The sequence below is a fragment of the Clarias gariepinus genome, chromosome 24 (assembly GCF_024256425.1).
Source record: "Clarias gariepinus isolate MV-2021 ecotype Netherlands chromosome 24, CGAR_prim_01v2, whole genome shotgun sequence".
Classification (NCBI taxonomy): domain Eukaryota; kingdom Metazoa; phylum Chordata; class Actinopteri; order Siluriformes; family Clariidae; genus Clarias; species Clarias gariepinus.
The window spans coordinates 488024-512293 of record NC_071123.1 but is presented as its reverse complement, the minus strand read 5'-3'; the positions used below and the strand labels follow the sequence as shown (position 1 = coordinate 512293).

Genomic DNA, 24270 nt, shown 5'->3' with positions numbered 1-24270 from the left:
TTTATGTCAAAAATGAGACTGAAGTCTAAAGACTGAGCTGAATTAAATCCAGTCCAGTGTGAGCTGATTGGACCAGGAGCAGAGTAGCTCCGCCTCCTCCTCCCACTCGCAATCGGAAACGTCGCTCAAAGCCACACCTTCAGACGCAGCAGGGAAGAAAACACACTCCTCATCAGCTGAGCGTCGCTCGCTCACATTTATCACCTGATCTCCATCTTTAACCTCAAAGTCAAAACACACACACACACACACACACACACGTTAATTTACACTTTGAGTTTTAAACCTCAGCTTAACTCCACTGTGTGTGATGTTTAAGATCATGGATGCTGATTACACGTCTACAGACTCTGCGGCGGAGCTCAGCGTGTGATGTCAAGTTTTTAATCGATCATTTTCTTATTTGAGAGGCCATGGTGTGAAAATCTTGTTCCTCAACACTTTTATTCCAAATTATTATTCTTGCTAAGCAGCTTAGCCAGCTGTGTCTGAATTAAAGTGATGAACAGATGTTGGTGGTCGAGTGAATGTCATGAAACAGAGGTCGGGTGTGACGGTAATGTCATGAAATGTCACTCCTCACTGTCTTTGTCCCTCGCAGCGTGTAAACACGTCTCATGCGGTCAGTGAGTGTCCGAGCTTGGGGTGAGCGCCGTTTTGGAGTCCTGGGTCCCCGAGTGGACACTGCTGAGGGCGGGGGGGCAACTGGGGACCTGCAGGTGGGGGACAAATGAGTTTCATATTAACATTATATCTGTTATTAATATAGGGGCCACATTGGGGAGAACATACGGATCAACATCATGACAAGGGCAACTTCCTGTTCAGAGTTTTAATTAATTCAAATGAATTTGTTTATTATTTCTATAGTGCTGTAGTGTCACAATAATCATTTTGCAAAACAGCTTTACAGAATCAAAAATCCAGGTGACTCGAGTACTGAGAGGCGAAAAGACTCTACTGCGCTGTTTTTATCTCAACGTCCATGAACTGAGTAACGAGCGTAGCATCTCTCACCTGCATGTAGTCTCTGATACACGTGACGTCTGCAGGACGTGAGATGATGCGACCCTGCCAGTGAACCTCGTCCTGCTGCATCAGGTCCATGAACTTCCTGTTTCCCATCATCCTGCAGGAGTCCACTGTGGCCTGGGGTCAGTAACGACTCTACACGTCACACACAGAAAAGCCTTGCGCTTTCAGCAGGTGTAGTATAAGCGTCAGCTGGAGGGACAGGGAACTCTCACCTGATTGGACGGCTGGAAGACATTTTTCCCGGACAGGTAGCGTCCTCCTCGACCTGTCTGGAAGATCTTAAATACAATCACAGGAGGAAACTGAGGACCTGAGAACCTAAAGAACACAAGAAACACAAAATAAATACAGCTTCTGAGCTGTGTGTGTGTGTGTGTGTGTGTGTGTGTGTGTGTGTAAAACCTGATTCGAACTTTACACTGAAGACTCTGGTCTTTCAGCAGATTTGCTTCTCGAGGACTGAGCTGTCGGAGAACTGCAGGGGTCAAACACTCCTCCTGTGCAAATCATCATGACCCTGTAGTGACCTTCAGTGACCTTAAGCTCGTCAACAGTGAGAGTAATAAAGTGTGATAGAGACTCACAGCCGAGCGCGCGGTGCTCATGAGCAGCTTAAACACTTTCCTGTCCCGACGAGCTCTCCAGAACACCTGAATTCTGCGAGCATAAACCTCACACACGTCCTGCTCACACCTGTACATCACACACACACACACACACACACACACACACACAGGGCGATTTTAAAACTCTGCACAAAACATAGAAAAGTTTCCTGAAAGCTGCACCGGCCAATACTCGAACCCTCTTCACCACAGTCGATGGTCTCCCACTGCACCGGAGAATGTTTACAGGGACGACACCAGGGACGACACCAGGGACGACACCAGGGACGAGAGAGATGTGCACGGATGCAGAAAGGAGAAACCAGCATCAGAGACAAACCACATGTTATGACATGGGTACAAAAGTTTTATCGGAAGGTTTTAAGAGGGTTGGAGAGCTGGTGATGACGATGGTGCAGACACAGGCTTGTGATGGAGACTGTGTCGAGTCGTACCTGTATATAGAGACAGAGTTCCTCTAACAACATGTGCAGTTTAAACCAGCTGTGTTTGAAATGTTGTACCCAGTTTTATGTTACTTTCGGTGCAGCCCGTGTATTAAACCCTTTATTTCTCAATGTCTGCTTGTTTTATCGATTTATTTCAATTCAATTCAATTAATTAAGATTTGTATAGCGCTTTTAATAATTGTTATTGTCACAAAACTGCTTTACACAATCAAAAGAGTTATGGAAGTTTGTATGAGATGTGAGTGTGTATGAATCAGAATGATCAGATTATTTCTATTCTCTCGACTGACTATGAGAGATATCTGACTCGAGGATCAGTTTGTCTTTAATATTCGCTCATTTCATTACACTGGACTGATTTTGCCTTTACGTGACCTCTTAAAGAACTTGTTCTGCTTTATACTTAACTATTCACAATCTCATCTCTCACATTCCACTGACATGGACTCACCCAGAATCCATCATGTCGGCTCGTCTGTTACTCCGAAACAGCTTTCGATCTGTTTATACTTTTAGTTAAAGCTGAGTGCTGATGGACGTCCATGCAACTCCACTTCCTGTTTAGTCTTCAGTGCGTCTCAGTTGCTAGGCAACACAACAACCAAGATTTATTTATTTATTTTTTAATCTGATTGCCTTAACTTTTGTAGTTAAATCTTGTTTAAAAAATACTTCAGAGCTGAAATGCAAGAATGTAAGATATCTTTTAGTTACAAAATATGAAATAATATAAAATATCTAATATTTTTCTAAAATTATATAAATTACTTTATATATCTTTATTCTATTTGCTTGTTTCAAAATCTTCCATTATTTTATAACTGACTAATCTATATAAATAAAAGAACGGTTTGGTCCCTCGTTCTTTCTATGATATCTTTACACTTTACATTGGAGGACCAGAAACCAGTCTCAGAAAGAATTCTGTGTGTCTGTGTGTATGTCTGTCACAGCATCACGCAAAACAGTCTAAACAGAATTGAATAAAAACAGCAGTGTAACTGCCACCATAAATTAAATCAAAATGTTGAGTTGAAGTGAATAAGCAGTTTTGTGCCGGATTATAAACCTAGCAAATGTTTGACAGCAGACTGCGCATGCATCAAACTGTGGGCGCGTCTTAAATCGACCGCTGGACAGAATTGACTGAATCTCCTGCAGTCCTTAGATCTCTACCTGAAGTTTAATCTGCACCATCAGTGAATCTAAATGTGGAGTAAAAGTGATGTTATGAACAGTTATGTGTGGGATTTAATAATCTACTGTAAAATAATCTACTAATGCGCTACTGTCTCAATGTAAACAAACACCTGCACCAATAGATATTAATTAGAGAAGATAAAGTGAATATTTTTACTGGGATTAGTTCATATTTTCACTTTGGCTGAAATAACAGCGCTGAAGTGGTATAAGTGAATTTTAACACGCTGGAGTCGTTTTAAGACAAAACTTCATCTTTATCCTTTAATCTACTTTTTCCATTTCTCATCTGTGATTCACTCTCCGATTACCGAACAGGGAGTGTATTTGTCTGAGCACCAAAGAAGGACAACTTAGTGTAAACAAGGCGTAAGATACTCAACCTTACAGAATGGGATTTCTTTGTATTAATAAGTTAGACAGAGAGTTCTGCTGTACAGAGAGACACACAGACATGGACGTGGGCTTCAACCTCTAATAATAATCATAATAATAATAATAATAATAATAATAATAATAATACAGATTATATTAAAGATCTGATTTTTTTTGCTTTAACCTTTTAACTATTTTCACACACCCTGTAAACACTAGTGATAGAATATTTCATCCATTCCATCCATTGTCTCTGAGACGCTGCAGTGCCCGGTTTAACCGATAGATGGCAGTGCCGAACAGGCGCTCACAGACTCGCCGCCGAACTGCGCTGAAGAAGAGCGAGATCATGTACAAGGTGAGGAGATAAACTTTTGAATGGTGAATATTTCCGCAGCTACATGCTAACGTCCCGAGCTCTGGGGAATATTCATGTTAGACTCGATAGATTCTGTTGGGTTTTAACATTATAGCGCGTGTAATAAACGTGTGACAGAAGAAGGGTCGATTTCTTCTTCGCCGGTTGTTTGGGCAGAAGGACATTACGAACTTATTTGTTTAGAGTGAAACAGTTTTGCTTTTGCTTCAGTTTCGAGCAGTTTTTAAATAAACAAATAAATAAATATATTACTGAGTGATGTGTGTAGTTCTGGTGTGTTTATAAAAGCAGCTCGTGACGTGTTTATCTCATATTACAGTGAAATTTAATACAAAAACTGGAGATTTCTTCGAGTGAGGTTGTTTTAATTTAAAACTCGGATAATTTATTTTATGTAAATTGTTGGACAAATGATTAAAGATTTAAATAAACTCCCACTCGAATTTGCCCTATGTTACTTCCCTAATTTAAAACAATTTAACTGGTTCTTTGTTCAATGCAATTCCATCTCTTGGCCACCAGATGGTGCTGCTGCTCTACATTCAGTTAGCTGTACTGTACATTACACATAATGCACAATTGATCATTATTCCATTAAACACACTTTAATTAAGATAATGTCTTCATTCTGATGATGTAAATGCCTGAGTTAGTGTCGGTCCTGTTACTCTGTGGCAGGTTGGTGGCGCTGCTGCAGGACTCTCAGTCGCTGTCACAGCCATGGCCTCGACTGCATCGGATCCAGAAAAACCTAAAGAAGAAATCAACCTTGACGAGGTTCGAACTCACCTGATCGACCTGATCACATTACACCAGTACTGCAGGAAATACAAGTTCTGATTCTTATGTGTGTGTGTGTGTGTGGTGCAGCTCTCCCTATACACAACCCCTCAGCAGAAGTTCCACTATTTGGAGCCAGAGAAAGGAAAGATGGAGGAGAATGTGACCAAGCTGAGGAAAATGGCTGAGCCTTATATAACGTGGTGTCAGGTATAAACACACACACACACACACACACACACACACCCTGGTGTAAGTTTATATCAGGTGCATAGTCATAATGTGCATCACTCCGTCCCATGTCTTCAGGTTCAAGTGAACTGATCTGAATGAACTTTGATTTGTTTTATTGCGAGATGAAGTGTAGCTCACACTCCCCCCACCTCAGTGCTGCTTTTGCAGAGCTCAATTTTAGCGTTAAAACTGTTTTATTTTAAAATTAAATACATTTCAAACAGTGTATAATGTCTGAATCAGCTGACACGTCCCTGGAGTGTTCTCTCTCGCTCTCTCCCCCACTTCTTTCTTCTACCAGAACAGATGATCAATCAGTTTGTATCAGCTCATCTAAGTGACTCTCTTAAGAGCTGTTCCCAGAGAGACTGATTTTCTTCCTGAATTAAAGTTCAAGTTAACAACGTAGCCAAAGCTCATTAAAATAATTAATAAGATGAACAGATTATTATTAACAAATGTAACGGGTTCGACCCTTTGTGCACGGGTGACACCACATGTCATATGCAAAAGGTAAATTTTATTTTTAAAAAATGGGGAAGGAGAAGGTTAAAGCAGAGAGGAAGGATAAAAGGGGAAGGAAAGAGGTAAATATGTGCACGTGCAGATCCATCGGTGCTCAGCTGGCAAAAGTCAGCAGCAGGCAGAGTGGCAGACAGGGGCACACGGAGGTAGCACTCCTGCACGCTCCCATGACAAGGACCTCTCCCGCAGAACTCGGGGGCCTTTTCCTCTTCGGCTGCGGGGATGCGAAGACGGGCTCTGCGCAGGACTGAAGGTGCCGCGGGAGCTCGACCAGCTCTTTCCAATGCTGTTCATTCGCTGAGATTCAAGGGCAGCATTCCGGTCCCCTCTTTAAAGTGTCTGGGTGTGTACCATCATCGCGCTGGCATGCCACTCTCAAATAAATCCACTGTGAGACGCTTTGCTCTGCTTCCGGACCCCGGACTAAACTCCGAGCTTCGCTTTTATAATGTGGAGAAAGCCTGCAGAAGTAGGGAGCCCCCCCTTCTCGCACCTGCAGAAGGGGACGGGTGCCTACGTAGGGCCAACAGTGTGAGCACGGAGCTATCACCAAATAGATTGAGGTGGACTCCTGTCACTGATACGCTGTGACCCAAATTATAAGGATGTATGAGGAGAAACACTAACATGAATAAACATGCGGGAGAAATGAGTCGGCCTCATCAATTTCAATAAATCAGTTATTCAGTCAGTAAAGCCATCCTGATGGTTAATAATCCTAATTTTAGAACAGAATAGAACAGAGTTCACAGTCCAATACAGTGGAAAACAGCTCCGAGACAAAATGGCGTTTGGTCACGATTTAACTTCTGGTTGCGCCACAGGATGGCAGCACTGACGAGGGCTCCGATACAACTTATTATACTTTTGCTTATACAGTGGAACCTTGGATTACAAGCATATTTTGTTCTGGAAGCGGACTCGTATTCCAAAAAACTAAAACCCAAAAATAACCAAATCGAAGAATTCCCATAAGAAATAATGGAAACTCAAATGATTTGTTCCACAACAGTAGGCGCTGTGTATGTAGGTATGTGTGTGTGTGAATCTAAACTAAGCTACCCACTCCCTCATCTTACACAGTTACCCTTTCTCCACTCTTTTCCACAAATTCGCGGAATAAAGATTGATGCAGACTCCGGCAAAAGGAGATGATTTGCTGACGTAATGCAGGAACAGTACACTACCAGAACAGCAAAATTTCCTAACCACTTCCTTTTCACTACTGGGAACACATTTACATTTAGGCATTTGGCAGACGCTCTTATCCAGAGCGACTTACATTTTTATCTCATTACACATCTGAGCAGTTGAGGGTTAAGGGCCGCGCTCAAGGGCCCAACAGTGGCAACTTGGTGGTTGTGGGGTTTGAACCTGGGATCTTTCGAACCGTAGTCCAATGCCTTAACCACTGAGCTACCCCTGGCCTGTGAACACGTGACACACATGTGCGTTCAAGACAAGCAAACTACTGTATATTTTGGCGCATACCGTATTTAGCAATGAGTGAATAGTTTAAAGTGCTGCAGGATCATAGAGGAACAGCAACGTTTTACTGTCTCATGCAAACCTATAGTGGTGTATTATAATTAGAAATTAATTATAAAAATATATAGTTTGGACTCAGTGTGGGGATACATGATTTGTCACACAATTTTTTCATTTTTGCTGCATGTTTCCTAGAAAGTTTTTTCCAGATTGTTACGACTGTTTGTTTGGTTAATAGAGTTTTGTTCAATTGTTTCTTCTATTTAGTTTAATTCTGTGTTAATATATCCTTTGTTCTTTACAGACAAGTTGCGTGTTAAAATGTGTTGAGTTGTCGTGTGCTGCAGTCTCTGTATTGTGAGTTTGTTGGGTTCTCAGCTGCTGTCTCGAGCTTTTCCCTGCACTTTACCTTTGAAAAGGATCGTAACAGAGCAGTGTTTCTGTGTAGAGCAGAGGGATTGTGTGTGTGTTTCTGTGAAGGTAAAAGTAGAAGGGGTCTGTGCGTGTGTGTGGCACGGTGTTCAATGACGCACACACACGCTACGCAAAGAGCAGGCTGAGTCTAGAGCAGAGAGAGAAAATGGATCTTTAATCTCTCTAATGAGACTTGATTTTGCTTTACATGCGCGCTGTACAAACACGCATACAGACACAAAATAAAATGTTTTACACACACGCACACATGTGATCACAGTGTTATAGTAAACAGTACACACGTGCACGGATGTTGATTATACCAGTGAGAGACGCGCACTAAGACCCAGCAGGGAAGACGATTACCCACAATTCCGCAGTGCAAGAGAGAGAAAAACCGTTTGTGATCACGTGACGCTCGGTTTCAAAACAGGAACGCATACATGATACTCGCTACTCGTAGACCAAGACTTGTTCGTTTTCCAAGTCAAAATTCAAGGAGAGGAAATCGCGTAGGCGTGCTGTGCAGAGCCCGGCAGAGAAATAACAGACCCTCTCTGTTCTTCATACTGCTTCCAAACGTCCAGTCTCTGGATAATAAACTAGACGGACTGCGTGCACGGATTAAATACCATCAGGACATCAGAAATTGCTGTGTTTTTGCACTCACAGAGACATGGCTTAAGCCCAACATTCTTGATTATGCCGTTACGTTGGACAACTTTTCCTTCTACCGACTGGATAAAACAGCAAACTCGGGCAAATCCAGGGGCGAGGGATTGTGCGTTATGGTTAAATCTGTGTGGGCTACAGATGTCTGTAAGAATAACTTACTGCCTACGTGACCTAGAGCTGTTAGGCCAGTCTACCTCCCAAGACAGTTCAGCACAGTCCTCCCTACAGCTGTTTACGTCCACCCACAGGCTGACAAATCACAAGCCTTGGAGGAACTGTCACAAGGTCATAAACGGATTTGAAAACTTACACCCAGATGCTGCTTTAATTGTTTTGGGGGACTTTATCAGGGCAAAGATGATAAAGGTGCTTCCAAAATATCAACAGCACATTACTTTTCCCATCAGAGGAGAACAAACTCCTGATCATTGTCTCACTCCTTTCAGAGACGGCTATGAACTTCTTCCCCGGCCCGCTTTTGGGAAATCAGTCCACTGACAAATTTTCTTGTTACCAGCATACAGACAAAAGCTAGGACAAGGTAAACCGGTTTTTAGAGGCATTTACAAATGGACCAGGGAGACTGCTGAGACACACACACACACACATACAAATTTACAAGTTGTCTGTCTCTTCTCATCCTAAGTATTTCATTGTATTGTGTTGACATGCATATGACAAATAAACTCGAACTTGCAGAGACAACACTGTTAGATTAAGTACTTCTTGGCCGCAGTTACGTTTTTTGGCCACATGATGTCAGTGTTGGGGAAAGGGGACGGAGATTTAGTCAAGTGGATTGGTTTGCTTTATATAGTATATTTTTGTCAAAGGCGTATAAGACTTACTTTGTTGGACTGAAGAACAAATTGGACTTACGATCGTGCTCCTGGATCGTTTGGTGTTCATATCGTACACGCAGCTTCTCAAACAAATTCGCGGAACAAAGGTTGATGCAGACTCCCGCAAAGGGAGATGATTTGCTGACGTAATGCAGGAACGGTACACTACCAGAACAGCAAAATTTCCTAACCACTTCCTTTTCACTACTGGGAACACATGACACACACATGTGCGTTCAAGACAAGCAAACTACTTTGGCGCATACCGTATTTAGCAATGAGTGAATAGTTTAAAGTGCTGCAGGATCAAAGAGGAACAGCAACGTTTTACTGTCTCATGCAAACCTATAGTGGTGTATTATAATTAGAAATTAATTATAAAAATATATAGTTTGGACTCAGTGTGGGGATACATGATTTGTCACACACAAGTATTTCAATAACCGAGTCAATATTTTTCTCCTCTCTCAATATTACTGTATTTATTCATTCTGTTGCTGATGTTATCTGGTCCACATGTTCTGGTGTTTGAGATGTGCTGTCTCTGGAATTTGGGTGTGTTTTGACATCATTTTTCATTTTTGCTGCATGTTTCCTAGAAAGTTTTTTCCAGATTGTTACGACTGTTTGTTTGGTTAATAGAGTTTTGTTCAATTGTTTCTTCTATTTAGTTTAATTCTGTGTTAATATATCCTTTGTTCTTTACAGACAAGTTGCGTGTAAGAAGGTGTTTAGAGTTGTTGTGTGCTGCAGTCTCTGTATTGTGAGTTTGTTGGGTTCTCAGCTGCTGTCTCGAGCTTTCACACTCTTCACTGAACCGTGCCTGTGTGACTTTTGTTTCTTATTAAACATATCTTAAGAGGTTTAATGTTAGAGATCAGTGGCTGAACTCAGGTCAGTGTTAGAGCTGGACACGGCGTGTGTTCGTAACAATGTCACTGTCATAGACACACACACACACACACACACACACACAGTCCACATGTGCACAAGGTCTCCATCTTGATTTCCGCTGTAGATATGGATACAGCACTGGATCAGCAGCAACCTAAACACCATCATTGTAAAACAGGGTTGTTTATAGAGAGAGCTGCACACAAACACACACACACACGCACCCACCCACCACACATCAGAACCTGTATTTCTTGCAGTATTAACGTGAGAAGGTCGATCAGTTGAGTTCATACCTCATCTTGGTTGGGTTCCTCTTCAGGTTTTTTATAAATTAGCTTTGCTTGACTTTCCATTGACACAAACAAGTTCTGAACGGCTCCCGGGCATGCGTGCGGCCGGCTCAGGCACTTGTATGTCAACAATGCTTTGTACGTCGTGACAAATCTTGAGGCGAAAATTTGTAAGACAGGACATCCCCCATGCCGTGGTGTGAAAATAATTTCTTGTGCTCCCAGAATCATTCTTACACACTCTGAGTCCTGGATCATGTCCGAGCCATCAGGGAAGAAGAAACCCTCCATAGATGTGATCCTCTGGTGGTTCAGTACATTCAGGTGGTCAGCTGACTTCATTTTATTGCCCCATAACGTTACTGAGTCTAGACCTGAGTAACTGATCAACCCCAGATCATAACACTGTCTCCAGAGGCTTGTACAGTGGACACTATGCATGATGGGAGCATCGCTTCATGTCCTTTTTTACTAACTAATCTTTGTGTGCTGACGGACATCACCTGACCGTGTGTGTGTGTGTGTGTGTGTGTGCGTCTTTGGTCATATTTCTGCAAAAGAATTACTCAAATTAGACGCTGTTTGTAACGTACCAAGAATACCAACCACTGTAGTGTTATTGGTGTTAAATTCCAGTAGTTCTGTCGGGTAGTTTGAAAAATCGTTGTTCTGTATTTACTTACGTTTAAGTATACTTTAAACTAATACTTGTAAGTTATTAACTTTAGTTTTTCTAGAAAAAGCTGTTTTAATTTTATCCACTATTTATTTTTATTTTTCTGAATGTATCAGTTCAGCCACTGTTTAGTCACTGGTACCATTTTAAAACTACGGTTTTGGCACCAGTGTAATAAAAACCCCAAACGATACCCAACCATACTCATCAGGTCACATGACCTTTTTCCATGACACCAAAGTCCAATCTTTATGCTCCCTAGCAAACTGAGTCCGTTTTTTCCCTGATGAGTCTCACTAACGAGAGGTTTTGTTGTGGACACGCAGCTGTTTTGTCCCAGTCCTGTAGGTTCTCAGCACATGACTGTTTTCTCCAGGTGTTATGGTGGTGGTGTTTTGGTTGCTACTGTTTCAGTGTTGTATCCATGTCAGATACAGAAATCAAGAAGGAGACCTCATGCACATGTGGACTGTGGAGTATGTGTGTGTGTGTGTGTGTGTGTGTGTGTGAGAGTGTATTGAAATGCTTTATCACTGGTTTCTACTGGACATTTTTTACCATGCTTCCTCACCGCGTGTTTACGTGATCTCCATTCAGGACGTGTTTCTGAAGTCGAGGGTTCAGCTCTGTCCCTCCAGGGTTCGATCAGCTTTAACTCCTTAGCTGTGTTGTTCTGAAGCTGTGATTATTGTGGGTGTGTGTGTGAGGCTCTAACACTCGACTGCAGGACACATGTTCTGAGCGATTAAGTGTCACAGTGTCATGTGGTTATTGTGCGCCTCTCACTGATGGTGGTGTTTTTGATTGTGTGAAGTTGTGTGTTTTATATCTGTGTGTGTGTTTGTGTGATCAGCAGTTCATTAGTTACACTGCTGTAGGATCTGTCGGTAATAAACGAGTGTGTAAAATGTCTGATCACATCAGCTGATTGGCTCGGGTCCAGTCCTGACACACTGTCCTCTGTAGTGTGTGTCCTCAGTGCCCTTATGTAACTTTATAACAATCACTTTCCCCTTCAGAGGACCATAAACACATAAACATGTCATAACTGCTAATAAACATCAACCCATTAACGGCCGAGTCAGAAACCTGCTGAACTTCTGCACCTATAAGGAGACCTTATGCAACACACACACACACACACACACACACACAATGTGTCTACTTCAGCTTCTTGCTTTTATTGTCTTGGTTAGAGGTTAGAACAGCATTATGGGTAACACACACACACACACACACACACACAGTGAAACCGAGAAAGGCTGAGACAAAATTTTAATTTCCTTTTTTTTTTCTTCCTGTGTGAACTGTAGGGCGTCTACGGAGTGATGAAACCCAAAGTAGACAGAACTGTTCAGTTTGGCCAAGGTGACACACACACACACACACACACACACACACACACACACACACACACACACACACACACACAGACAGACAAATAGACACTGTCTGTCTATCTCTGTGTAGATCTGCCAGTCTGTAACTGTCTGTCAGTCTGTCTGTCTGTCTGTCTCTGATAACGCAGCTTGTTGTTGTTGTTGTTGTTGTTGTTGTTGTTGTTACAGACGGTTATGCGTACGTGAGCAATCCTCCTCCTGAGTTTTATCCCAGAGCTGGAGTCATCGCATTCGCCGGCATCCTCGGCCTGTTTCTGGCAAAACGTAACACAACCACACACACACACACACACACACACACACACACACACACACATATACTCTCATACACACGCATGCACACACATACTCTTATACAGTACATGCACACACACATATACAATAACAAGTCATTGTGTGTGTGTGTGTGTGTGTGTGTGTGTGTGTGTGTGTCCAGGCTCCAGGATGAAGAGGCTGATTTACCCGACAGGTTTGATGACTCTTGGTGCTTCTATGTACTACCCTCAGGAAGCAGCTACTATCGCAAAGGTGTGTGTGTGTGTGTGTGTGTGTGTATATATAATGTGTGTGGGTGTGTAGCTGAGTGTTTTCTTTTCCGTTTCTTGTAAGTTGAATCTGTTTATTAGACCACGCTCCTCACTGCAGGGTGATTCTAACCCGTTAGCGAGACGTTCCTGTCTCGGCTCCATATGATGAATCACAACTATATACACATACGTTACTTAATTTTAAAAGTTTATGGGCGGAGTCAAAGGACAGAGCCTGTTGTTTTTATTTCCTCTACTCTCACACAGACTGCAGGTGGAATTCTCTCAGACACTGTGACTGTTATAGAAAACGAACTAGCCAGAGTTTGGGAGCCGCTGATCCTCGGTACAGTGGAGGAGTTTCGTCGTGCAGTGCTGCGATAAAGTCTCGTCCACGTTTCATCATGTTTCACTCCCAGTGTCGGACTTCCTTATATGTGCTGGACAGGTCGAACACAGATCTCAGGGCGGCTCAAGACTTCTGCACAGTAACACAAACCGAACAGAAAATTAAATTAAACATTACTGATTGCTTTTAGCTCCGCCCACACGCCCCTGTTTGGTTGTGAAGCACAGAGACCTGCTTGAACACAGAGACATTCAGAATAAACACCGTTAGAGCTCGCTCTCATGTTTGGCACGGAGTGTATGTTTATCCAGCGCTGCTCACACTCACCCCTCACTTCCTGTTCCCTCCTGCTGAGTGAGATATGGTGAGAAAGCGGCAGAGGAAGGGAGTGGACCAGTGATTCGCCCCGCCTCGCCCCACACACACACACGGGGGACGCGGGGTTTAAAACTGCTGCGGTTCATGAAGAGAGAGAGCAGGGTGGTTTTAAAATAATGATAAAGGTGGTGATTATAAATAGAAATAGTTGGTTTGATGGTTATTTTCTTCTGTATTGCCTTTCTCTAATTACGTGTGTGTGTGTGTGTGTGTGTGTGTGTGTGTAAACAGAATACAGGTGATGCTGTGTATGAATTCACTCTTCAGACGTATGTCACCGTTGAAAATCTCATTAAAGGGAAGTCTGCAGCAAAGTCCGAGGAGAAGGTGTGTGTGTGTGTGTGTGTGTGTGTGTGTGTGTACAACAGCACACTGGGAGTTTACAGTCTCATGTTTTTTTTTTATAAAATAATATGTGAGTACCACAAGAAACATTCAACACATTTTTTACACACACACACACACACACACACACGTGCTTCATTATGCATTGTGACCTTTAACCTTTTCTTAAATTTCTAGGTGATAAAGGCAGAGGAAAAACCGGTCAGTGGAGAGACGAACACATAGGTAGAGATGACATCGTAAAAGAGCTTCTGCTTTTGTACTAGCCACGCCCCTTAGCCCATCAATCTGTGCAGAAGGGGCGGGGCCTAGTGAAGCACTTTTAACCTGGAGTGTGTGGGTGAGGCCACGAAACGGCATTGCAGCGTGTATTTATGTACAAACATCAATAAAAACCATTTACATATTTCATTCCACCTCTAAGCTAATTTTTATAATGATGGAATTGATTTATAATCTTGTTTATTATTTACATCATGGTTTGTACATGGTGTGGTGTTCGAGTCAAACTGGGACTTTCGATTGTACAGAATAAATAATAAAAACTTTCTTTCTTTCTCTATATAATCTCCTGATACACTAATGCACTTATCACAGTGTTTCACGAGTGCTTGGACACCATCAAGGTAGAAGGTTCTCTCACGGTACAGATCAGGTCTGTCTGATTCACATCCTAAACGTCGGCCTCCCAGGAACTCCTTTAACGGCCCAAACGCGTGGAAATGTCTTCGAGTGAGGTCAGGACTGAACGGGGGGTGTGGCAATAAGCCCAGCCGAGTTCCTGTAATGTTTGAGTGGTGTCGGTGAATGTGTGTGTGTACGGTTCCTACACACAGATGTGTCTCTCTTACACAATCTGGTGACGTCGATTTTTAAGGACCCGGCGTTCCACTCTCTGAGTGTTGACAGGAACGACTACAGTGAGCTCTGAGCCACCTCGGCCGAGATCATCATGCAGAGACGTACAGCCTCCTTTAAAATGTCTGCACCATTCGGGTGTTTTACCGCGGCTAGGAGTCTCATCACCGTACTTGAAGCGAGAATTCAAGTCTTCTGTAAATTTCAATCACTTTTATGCCTTTGTTCACCAAACATTTTAGGTGAATAAGTCCCAGTTTGATTTGAACCTACCTTGTATTTGTTACTAGAACTATTTGGTGCATCAGGTACCATGAGCAAAGGTATCTGATAAGTTATATTCATAATTATGTATCGAATTATTAACACAGTCATTAATCCTGGCGTTAACTGATGTTAATATAATAGCTTTAATTAAATGAAATTTTAAATTATATTATCCATAAACATTATGGAGTCATGAAGAGACATTTAGGGGTTAACAGGCTGAGGGTGTGTGTGTGTTATTTCTGTGGAAAATCCGGGCAGTCTCAAACAGACCTCTGAGTTTGTGGTTAATCACTCTGACCTGACTCTGTGTGTGTGTGTGTGTGTGTGTGTGTGCATTACCTCACAGCACCACGCCTGTGTCTTTCCCCAGTGTGCACATTCACGCAATCCCTCTTCCTGTAGGTTTCACCCCGAACACACAAACACACTCACTGTTCCTCTTGATACTGGAATGAACTGGTGTGAATTTTATAGTCCTGCTGTAATAAATCTCCTGTGGCAACTGCAGGTTAACTATTAATGATTCATTTCCTCGGCACAAAGTAAATTTAACTAATAAGCTGATTATAAGTGTTTTACTTTCTTCAGTGTAAGTAGCACCGGTGGTGTAAATGTTCAGTAAGTGCTGCCACGGGAGCTTTTTCACGAACCTGGAACTCAATCCTCAATAATGTTTTTTTACCATTAATGAGCAGAATATTGTTTTTTCCAACCTCAGGGTCCCCGCACATGATGTTTAAGGTTCTCAGAACTGTTCTTCTGTGGTGTCAGTGTTTGTGTGTTAGTTCTGTTCACATAGGAGTGCTGGCTCGATTGTATTTATTGAGCCTAACAGGAAATAACAGCAACTGTAATAAACTGCAGCCTTTTGCGATTAATTAATTCCATGGGTCTGTAGTGCAGCCCAACACAGATAATAAAAAAAAAACTGGAACTGTAAAATGTTTTGTCTACAAGCCTTAAGACATGACATACATGAAATGCTCCACATTAGTAATTGTAAACACTGAAGTATATTGCGATGTTTTCCAACACACTCGAACGATCCTCACTCCTTCCTACACTCGCCGTTTCACTCTACACAATTTCAGAGATCCAACATCTGTTTCATGAATCACAACAGAAGCTGTTTATAAGTGTGTGTAAAAATTTTATTTATTCCATCTATTTATTTTTTTCTAAAAACATTGTGTGCAATGTTTATTAAAGCAGATTAACTTTGACTTCAGCGTTATAACACCAAGTAACTAAAATTAAACACGCAGCGTTGTCTTCATATTTTCCATCTCGTCTACTTGACCATTTTGATCAGATTCTCCTTGCTGATGGCGAACAGCCTCCAGCCCTCCTCCAGAGAGAGGTCACTGGCACCGCGCCGCTTATAAAACTCGATGGACGACTTGTTCCACTCCGCGACAATGAACTGCAAACTGCTGCAGCGAGACTTCACCGCCACCTGGGGAAAAATAATCAATTTAATGGTTTTTTTTACCCCCCAGGATCATTTGTTTCAAAATTAAACATCACAAACATTAATGATTTAAATCATTAATGAAACAGTGCAGGAGGTTCCTGAGGTGTTAAACTCACGTCACTGAGCTGCTTCAGGATTTCGGAGCCGATGCCGTAACCTGAAACACAACGTGACAAAACTAAGGTTAAATAAACTTCGAGGATGGAAATTGGTTTGCAAATGTTAAGCACTTACTAACCGTACTAATATACTGACTGGAATTATTTATACTCTACTGCAATGGAGCTCACAATGACTGTACAAATCCACACTACATTGCTGTATAATTAATTGTAATAATAATACATTAATTTTAATGAGACAATGTTACTATGGTAACACATCTGTAGGTAATGTGGGAAGACTGATCTGTAGGTTTGAATGTCTACTGGACATTTATGGAAGGAGTCTCCAGGGTGAGTGCTTTATGTGATTGGCTGAGGACTATAACCCCGCCTCTGTACCTCTGAACTCCCCCATGACGTAAAAGTCCTCCAGGTAGAGCAACTTCCCGATCCAGGGGTCGTAGGTGAAGTAGTACATGGCGAAGCCGACCACCGTGTGACCTGAACGCAAGAAAAAACAAGAACAATTACACACATCACATGCACTGTCTGAAGCCTGACTCGCTCCTTTATTGGATCGATGTTAAAAGAGCTTCACTGATGTTGATGCATTTAATAATAAACCACATGTTCAGAAGGAAGAGCCGAATCCTTACACAACTCCCTCAGAGTAAATTGCTACACAGCTTAAGGTGTAGAAACCTTTCAGTCATACATTACGTAGGGAGTGAGGATCTTTATTTATTTAATGTAATGTTTAAAAAAGGAAAAAGGGAGCAGTTTGGAACACAGCCTCGGTCCTAAGCTACAGTACGTGCTGCACTTTTACGTCCAGGCTGTGTGAGCGATTCTTCTCACAAGAGCCAACGAATCTTTTCCAGGACTCTGAACGGAGAGAGAGAGCGAGCTGCATCTAATCAGTTTTATTTTACAATAACTTTACAGTAACTTGCCCTGTGAACTTTGCTTGTCCTTGGGCACTTCGGCGATGATGCAGTGGTAGAACGGATGATCTCCGAACCCGTCCTCCAGCAGCTCTAGAACACCAACAGGAACATGCAATCAATAAATTACAGTTGTAGAGTACACATAAACATACTGTACAGCCTGGAGAATAGACAGGTGTGCTGCAGCTTTACGTTTAACCATCACTTTTATGTTTTTTGTGTGTATATATATATATATATATATATATATATATATATAGCGGTACCTTCAGTTTGGTTTTTAAAGCAGCTGGTGCTGAGAGGAATCATCATCAGACTTTATTTCATTTACATGACTTTTTAAAAAAATGTTTAGATTTTTTGCATTAAAATGCAAAAATATAATTTATGTTGTAAACTGGTAATATTTGTGTGTGGCTGGAGCGGATTATCTGCATTTACATTATTTCCTATGGGAGAATGCGTTTCACAATATGACATTTCACCTTAAGAACTCGCCTCCGGGGAACGGATTAAATCATATGTGAGGTACCGCTGAACTGTGACTGTAAAGTGGGCGTGTCTGTACATTAAAATATTTGAAAAAAAAAATGTTTTGTGTGGAAGCAAGATAAGTAATAGAACACGTCAAGATTTCAGTTTCTGGAACGTCTGTGTGTCTGTGGACGCATCACGTAAAAACTACTAAAGGAATTTTAATGGCGAGCTTGAGGAAACCAGCAGGCTCTGTTTCATTACAGTCGGGATGAGGAGATATGATACTTGGGAAATTAAATGGAAAACACCATTAAATCACTAAAACATTTTTTTTGTCATTTCAAAATTCAACAGATGGCGCTGTACATTTTTAACACGCACTTATGAGTGTGCAACACACACACACACACACACACACAGTACTTTGCTGACTGAGGGAAGATGTCTTGGATGATAATCAGACACACTCCTGTCACACACACACACACACACACTATATCAGAAGTTGATATCCTCGGGCGTCACACCCTGATTTCTACAGAGAGGGGGTGGGATTTAAAGCGGGAAAAGGTGGCCAATCAGAGAAGAGGGGGCGGGACATCCGGGTGTTTACCTTTCTCGGTCAGAACGACCTGCTCCTCCATTTTCTCAAACTTCGCGAGTTCCTGAAACAATCCGGAGAATAAACAGCACGATTAGTTACTTACAGACACATTAGGGATAAAATTATTTTTATATATATTTATATTTATATATACACACACACTGTATAATTCAGAAACAGACAGGCGATGAACCTTAATAAATGATAATAAATAAACAATAGCTGTGTTTTTTGTACCTTTATGAGACGGAGAATATCGGACACATCCTTGGCTTCTGCGTTCCGTAATATAAAACTGGCCATTTTCTCCTTTTGCTCTTCTTCCCTTTTCTCACTTGTCCTCTGTATGTGAAGTAAAGTAAGATTCGTTTCTTCATTCGGTTGTAAGCGGAGACCCTCAGCGCGGAGTCGGAGCCGGGCTGTGCGGATCACATGGACGCAGTGAGGCTGAGAGACGGAGATCTGACCGCCTGCCGCCTCCACAGCCTATTAATACCCCTCATTACGTCATCCGCGTCTGTGTCTGTGTGTGTGTGTGCTTCCCCATGACTAAGAGGCTCGGTCTCACACACACACACACACACACACACACCGCACTAGAAAGCGAGCAGTAGTGATTGTGTGTGTTCCCTGTGTAGGGCCCCTAGGTAGTGAGGATGGAGCGGTTCGGGCTCGAGCCCGTGACTCAGTGTCTCAGCGGCTCCGCTTCTTTCCAGATCAACGCCAAGTTACTCACCAGTCGGAGGGATTTTCCAGGAAGTGACGTTAAAAGTCTGATAAATTTGCTCTGTCTAACCGACTCCTGTTCTTTTAGGAAGTTTAGCTTGCTCAACCCCGATTATTAGATTGATTAATCAATCAGTTTGTAAGTAGATTTTAGTTTATTTATTTTATGAATGATTAATAAATACAGTAAAACCTCGGATTGTGAGTAACGCGGTTTGCGAGTGTTCCGCAAGACGAGTAAAGATTTGTAATTAATTTTGACTTGGAAAACGAACGAGTCTTGGTTTACGAGTACCGAGTATCATGTATCATACATGAGCTTCTTGTTTTGACGCCAAGCGTCACGTGATCACAACTGAGCCAACTTTTTTTACTCTCTCTTTCGCTGTGGAATTGTGGGTAATCGTCTCCCCGCTGGGTCTCTCACTGGTATAATCAACATCTGTGCACGCATGTACGGTTTACTACAAGAGCCTTTTTCCATCTTAGAAATATCGCCAAGCTTAGGAGCATCTTATCCGCAAAAAAAGCTAGTTCATGCTAGGTCCTGGACTATTGTAATGCATTACTAGCTGGTTGTCCTGCATCCTCAATAAAAAAGCTTCAGTTAGTCCAAAATGAAGCTGCCAAGGTTCTCACTAGATCAGGAAAATATGATCATATAACACCTATATTATCATCTCTGCACTGGCTACCTGTTCAGTTTAGAATTAATTACAAAATAGTACTACTTACACACAAGGCTGAGGGTGTGGTTTAGCTCCCACATACCTAACCAGTCTTCTGATACGCTATAATCCACCACGCTCCTTAAGATCCCAAAACTCTGGACTTCTGGTAGTTCATAGAATATCAAAATCTACAAAAGGGGGTAGGGCTTTTTCATATTTAGCTCCTAAGCTTTGGAATAGCCTTCCAGACAGTGTTAATCTGGCATACGCGTAACTCATCCCATAACCTCATACTCCAGTACACCTATCCTGAATGGCAACTACGCTAATTCTCTCCATCTGTTCTGTACTTTTCTACCCATCCCGAGGCATCTGGAGATTGTACCAGCTTCAGTAGACAAAGGCCAACCCTGTGAGGATCCTGAGGCATCCAGAGAAGGACCAGCTCCAGCTGGATTCTGCTTTATGATGGCTGGAGCTACACATCCTGCTCCTGTGCTTCCAGTGACCCAGACCCCATCTGCCCTCTGCACCTACTGACTCCCAGCGCTGAACTGGACTTCATGTTAATTTAAAGAATCTCTGTTATATTGAACTTTCAGCTGCATAACACACATGATGTTATATCATCTCTATCTGTTATCACCCAGATGAGGATGGGTTCCCTGTTGAGTCTGGTTCCTCTCAAGGTTTCTTCCTATTACCATCTCAGGGAGTTTTTCCTTGCCACTGTCGCCGTCACCCTTGGCTTCTCATCAGAGAAATTTCATTCATTAATTATTCATTCATCTCATTATTATCTAGAGACAGGTTTCTTACTCATACACACTTCCAAAAATTTTCTTTAAAAAATTTCTTTTATTTTTGTGAAGCTGCTTTGAGACAATGACTATTGTTAAAAGTGCTATATAAATAAAATTGAATTGAATGGAATTAAATAATTTTAACACGTGTGTGTGTGTAAAACATATTTTATTTTGTGTCTGTATGCGCGTTTGTACAGCGCGTGTATAAGCAAGTCTCATTAGAGAGGTTAAAGATCCATTGTCTCTCTCCCTCTCCGTATCAGCCTGCACTTTGTCACTGGATACCATTCTCCTTCACACACACACACACACACACACACACACACACACACACACACACACACTCTCTCTCTCTCTCTAATGGAAACACTGCTCTGTTGCCATTCTTTTCAAAGGTAAAGTGCAGGTTCATTTGTTTTATTTTTACTTTACAGCAGTTATTCCGTTAGTATGCGAATGTCATTAGCGATGTTCCTTGTTTTTTTCCGATAAATATATGTGTGTGTGTGTGTGTGTGTGTGAAAAACTCGAATAAAAGAGGAAGAAGGGTTACTGTGTAAGACGAGAACAGGTAGACGGGTGTCTAATTCCTCCTCTCCGCTTATTTAGCTTCACACACACACACACACAAAGTATTTTTACTTTATATTTTGTATTAATTATTTTTATGTCTTTATTTTTGGAGGCTGTGGAACAAATAATTTTCCATTATTCCATAGTTTCCTTTATTTCTTATGGGAAAATTTGCTTTGGTTTACAAGTGTTTTGAAATACACGCCCGTTTCCAAATTCAGTTATGTTACCGAATGATGCTCGTAATCCAAGGTTTCACTGTACATCTAACACAGAAACAAAGAGTTAAACCATTTGTCCAGTACAAGAGACCCAAACATTTTCTATACCGCTTTATCCTGTGAATATAAAGCTTGTCTGTTGGTGATGGTGATAGACTGTCCTCAGGTGGCATCACAGTGACAGTGCAGTGTTATTATATTCTCATGTTAATATGTCACATTGGTGCCGTGACCCGGTGTTTCCTCAATCAAGAGGGTATCTGAAGCGACCGAGGATTCATTTGAAAGTTTTCGCGTTAGAAAACCAGGTGGACACAATTTTGCTTAGAATCTGAGGTCATTTTACTTTTGACAAGAGACAAAAGTAGATGTATTCACTCCTTTATTCACTTAGTGACTGAATTTGAGAAATTTGAGATCTGCAGACATTTGTAAATCATCATTTGCTTTCCAGTCTCTATATTTTCTTTTAAATTAATTGTTGTGTACTGATATTACCAATGAGTGGTTCGGATGACTATCGCACTCCAGTCTGTGGAAGTAAAGGTAGAGGATGGGGTTCCCGCTACTCTGTTATTTGTTTTAATTGCTTCCCTTTTGAGTATATATAATAAAGAAATGGAAAATAAATATGTTTTGTTTTATTTGAGGTTAATTAAATGAAATGATGAATACACTCAGAACTGTTAGAAATAGGCTAATAATTCTGCAGTGAAACAAAATAATAATAAACGTTGATTTCTCAAGTTGTCAAGCAGAAAAGCATTTGGCCTAATACTGCTTCAGAACGTTAGGCTTTTTTGCCTTCAGCAATGTCCAGTTTTGTATGTTCCTTTCTTTAATAATGAACTTATATCTGTAACACTAAGTGTTCCACCTGCGTCATGCACTTTAGACATTTTGCCTGTGGTGTGGGCCTGTAGCCCATAGTTCCGCGCATGAACCATGCGAGAATTAGCTTCTGACCTTGCGCCTGTACATTGTTTTCATTTTAATTTAGTCGTTCTTGTTGCTTTTGTGCAGTAGATAAATATTTGTTTTCAATAAATAAATTTTAAGACAATTCCATTTCGCGGGAGATACATGAGGACCTTACCGCCCGCACCCGCATTCACCCATCAAGTCTTGTCCCGCGCCGCACTCCATCTGCTGGGTCTCGCGGGAGTGCAGGTCTCTAGCTCAAAGCTCAATGTAAGTCTAGGCCTCAATGACCTGCCGTGCACTGTCTGTTCGAGCCCTGATCAGTCCATGCATTGTCATGACAAAAGTTATGTTTCCAGTGTCACCCTCCTGACCATTGCCGTTCTGCCTGTCCAGAGAGAGGGGTCTCCATCTTCTCATGGGATGGGAAACTTTACTTTCGTTGCTCCAAACTCAATATTAATTTGATTTTGTCTCTATTTTTTTTAGTCCACCCACTCCCCCTCACAGCCAAAGAAATTAAATAAAATACATAAAAACGTTCTTTTGTAAAACAGATTGTGGAAGGAATTGAGCTGCACCCCATTCACCCTGTCCCAGATTGGCTATGTTTCTATAAACCTCCATCCAAAGGCGTAACTTTGTGCTCCACTTTGGGCAGTTTTTAATTTAAGGGGAAATTCCACCATATCTAACATTACAATAGATGTTTTAAAAGCCACCAAACCTCCTCACTGTAATAAGCATTGGGAACGTTAAATTCTCCTCCTCTAAGGCAAGTTGATTTTCCAATACTTTTCTTGATCTTACAGCGACCTCTAGCGGCCTTTTGTTGTAAACACCGTTATCTACCTTCTCAGGCGTCCTTTCTTTCTGGTTCTTGTCCTCGTGAGAAAATGAAAAATTCTGCAACTCTTTTCTAGTTCAGGTTTTGGTTATAAGGTTTTTAGTTTTATACATTTATTTCTCTATATTTTGATTTCATCTGTGCCTCATGTTTGGGTGCTGTGTTTTATTTTCTACACCTAATGCCTAAATAGATTTTTAGCAAAAAAAACAAAAAAAAAAAAACCCAGATATAAGATTATTCTGTTCTAACTACTCTCAAATGATACGGAACACTTTATGTAGGGCTTCGGTTTAATAAAAACAGAGCCGAACACTTCTGCCTCTACAGTTTATAGACTCTTACGCTCCTTATACAGGTTCACATGTTTTTCCATCAGGTACGCTGTGATGGTGTCCTGGGCACACAGCTCACTCAACAAGTTACTTAACAAGGTAATGCAAAACTATTACACACTTCCTCCCTCGATACGTTCACTGACACAGAATCCCCACATTCTAAAGCACATGATTGTGCCAAATACAAACTCATTAAGCCAAACTCATTCAGCGGTATCTTTGTCTTAATATGAACTCTGTTTAGGAATTGGGTGACTTCTGAAGGCAACTGTATCGACTGGATGTTAGTTAGGGGTTTTAGAGAAAAGGGGGGTGAAAATCAAATGCACGGCACACTTTTCAGATGTTTATTTGTAAAAAAATAAAATAAAATAAAAATCCCATAATTATGTGTTCACATAACTATCACATAAACTCCTGATAAAATAAATTTATGTCTGTTGTTGTAACACAACAGAATGTGGAAAAGTTTAAGGGGTATGAATACTTTTGCAAGGCTCATCAGGATGTGAAGGTCAGATTAGTGAATAGAGAATGAAGTACTTCCAT

General features: G+C 41.5%; 3 protein-coding genes across 4 annotated transcripts; 1 reads left to right on the top strand and 2 right to left on the bottom strand.

Annotated features, from left to right (window-relative positions):
• Nucleotides 1-2649, bottom strand: c24hxorf58 (chromosome 24 CXorf58 homolog). Its single transcript, XM_053485923.1, has 8 exons — nt 2562-2649; nt 1620-1728; nt 1438-1532; nt 1248-1353; nt 1018-1149; nt 920-939; nt 584-713; nt 1-222 (listed from the first exon to the last, which is right to left on the bottom strand). Exons 1-8 carry the CDS (start codon nt 2573-2575, stop codon nt 43-45), a joined length of 786 nt encoding a protein of 261 aa, XP_053341898.1. The 5' UTR covers nt 2576-2649; the 3' UTR covers nt 1-42.
• Nucleotides 2650-3986: 1337 nt separating this feature from the next.
• Nucleotides 3987-14295, top strand: apooa (apolipoprotein O, a). 2 transcript variants are annotated; one of them, XM_053484837.1, is made up of 8 exons: nt 3987-4043; nt 4743-4841; nt 4935-5054; nt 12199-12253; nt 12454-12549; nt 12722-12813; nt 13771-13866; nt 14062-14295. In XM_053484837.1, the coding sequence occupies exons 1-8, from the start codon at nt 4035-4037 to the stop codon at nt 14107-14109; spliced, it is 615 nt and encodes a 204-aa protein (XP_053340812.1). In that variant the 5' UTR covers nt 3987-4034; the 3' UTR covers nt 14110-14295. The 2 variants fall into 2 exon arrangements, with proteins under 2 accessions (XP_053340812.1, XP_053340813.1); XM_053484838.1 differs by lacking the exon at nt 3987-4043 and adding an exon at nt 4045-4066.
• Nucleotides 14296-16141: 1846 nt separating this feature from the next.
• sat1a.2 (spermidine/spermine N1-acetyltransferase 1a, duplicate 2) lies at nt 16142-19093 on the bottom strand. The gene is made up of 6 exons (XM_053486050.1): nt 18856-19093; nt 18628-18679; nt 17544-17627; nt 16990-17091; nt 16603-16643; nt 16142-16468 (listed from the first exon to the last, which is right to left on the bottom strand). Exons 1-6 carry the CDS (start codon nt 18919-18921, stop codon nt 16304-16306), a joined length of 510 nt encoding a protein of 169 aa, XP_053342025.1. The 5' UTR covers nt 18922-19093; the 3' UTR covers nt 16142-16303.
• Nucleotides 19094-24270: the final 5177 nt, after the last annotated feature.

What these genes read in the sequence shown, in the direction of transcription:
- c24hxorf58 (XM_053485923.1), bottom strand. An exon ending in CAGTGTAAAGTTCGAATCAG is followed by an intron (nt 1,354 to 1,437) that starts GTTTTACACACA and finishes TGTGTTCTTTAG; the next exon opens with GTTCTCAGGTCCTCAGTTTC. An exon ending in TCTTCCAGCCGTCCAATCAG is followed by an intron (nt 1,150 to 1,247) that starts GTGAGAGTTCCC and finishes TACTGACCCCAG; the next exon opens with GCCACAGTGGACTCCTGCAG.
- apooa (XM_053484837.1), top strand. An exon ending in CGGCCTGTTTCTGGCAAAAC is followed by an intron (nt 12,550 to 12,721) that starts GTAACACAACCA and finishes GTGTGTGTCCAG; the next exon opens with GCTCCAGGATGAAGAGGCTG. An exon ending in CAGCAAAGTCCGAGGAGAAG is followed by an intron (nt 13,867 to 14,061) that starts GTGTGTGTGTGT and finishes TTAAATTTCTAG; the next exon opens with GTGATAAAGGCAGAGGAAAA.
- sat1a.2 (XM_053486050.1), bottom strand. Translation starts at nt 18,921, where the DNA reads ATGGCCAGTTTTATATTACGGAACGCAGAAGCCAAGGATGTGTCCGAT. An exon ending in GGTCGTTCTGACCGAGAAAG is followed by an intron (nt 17,628 to 18,627) that starts GTAAACACCCGG and finishes TTGGTGTTCTAG; the next exon opens with AGCTGCTGGAGGACGGGTTC. An exon ending in TCCTGAAGCAGCTCAGTGAC is followed by an intron (nt 16,469 to 16,602) that starts GTGAGTTTAACA and finishes ATTTTTCCCCAG; the next exon opens with GTGGCGGTGAAGTCTCGCTG.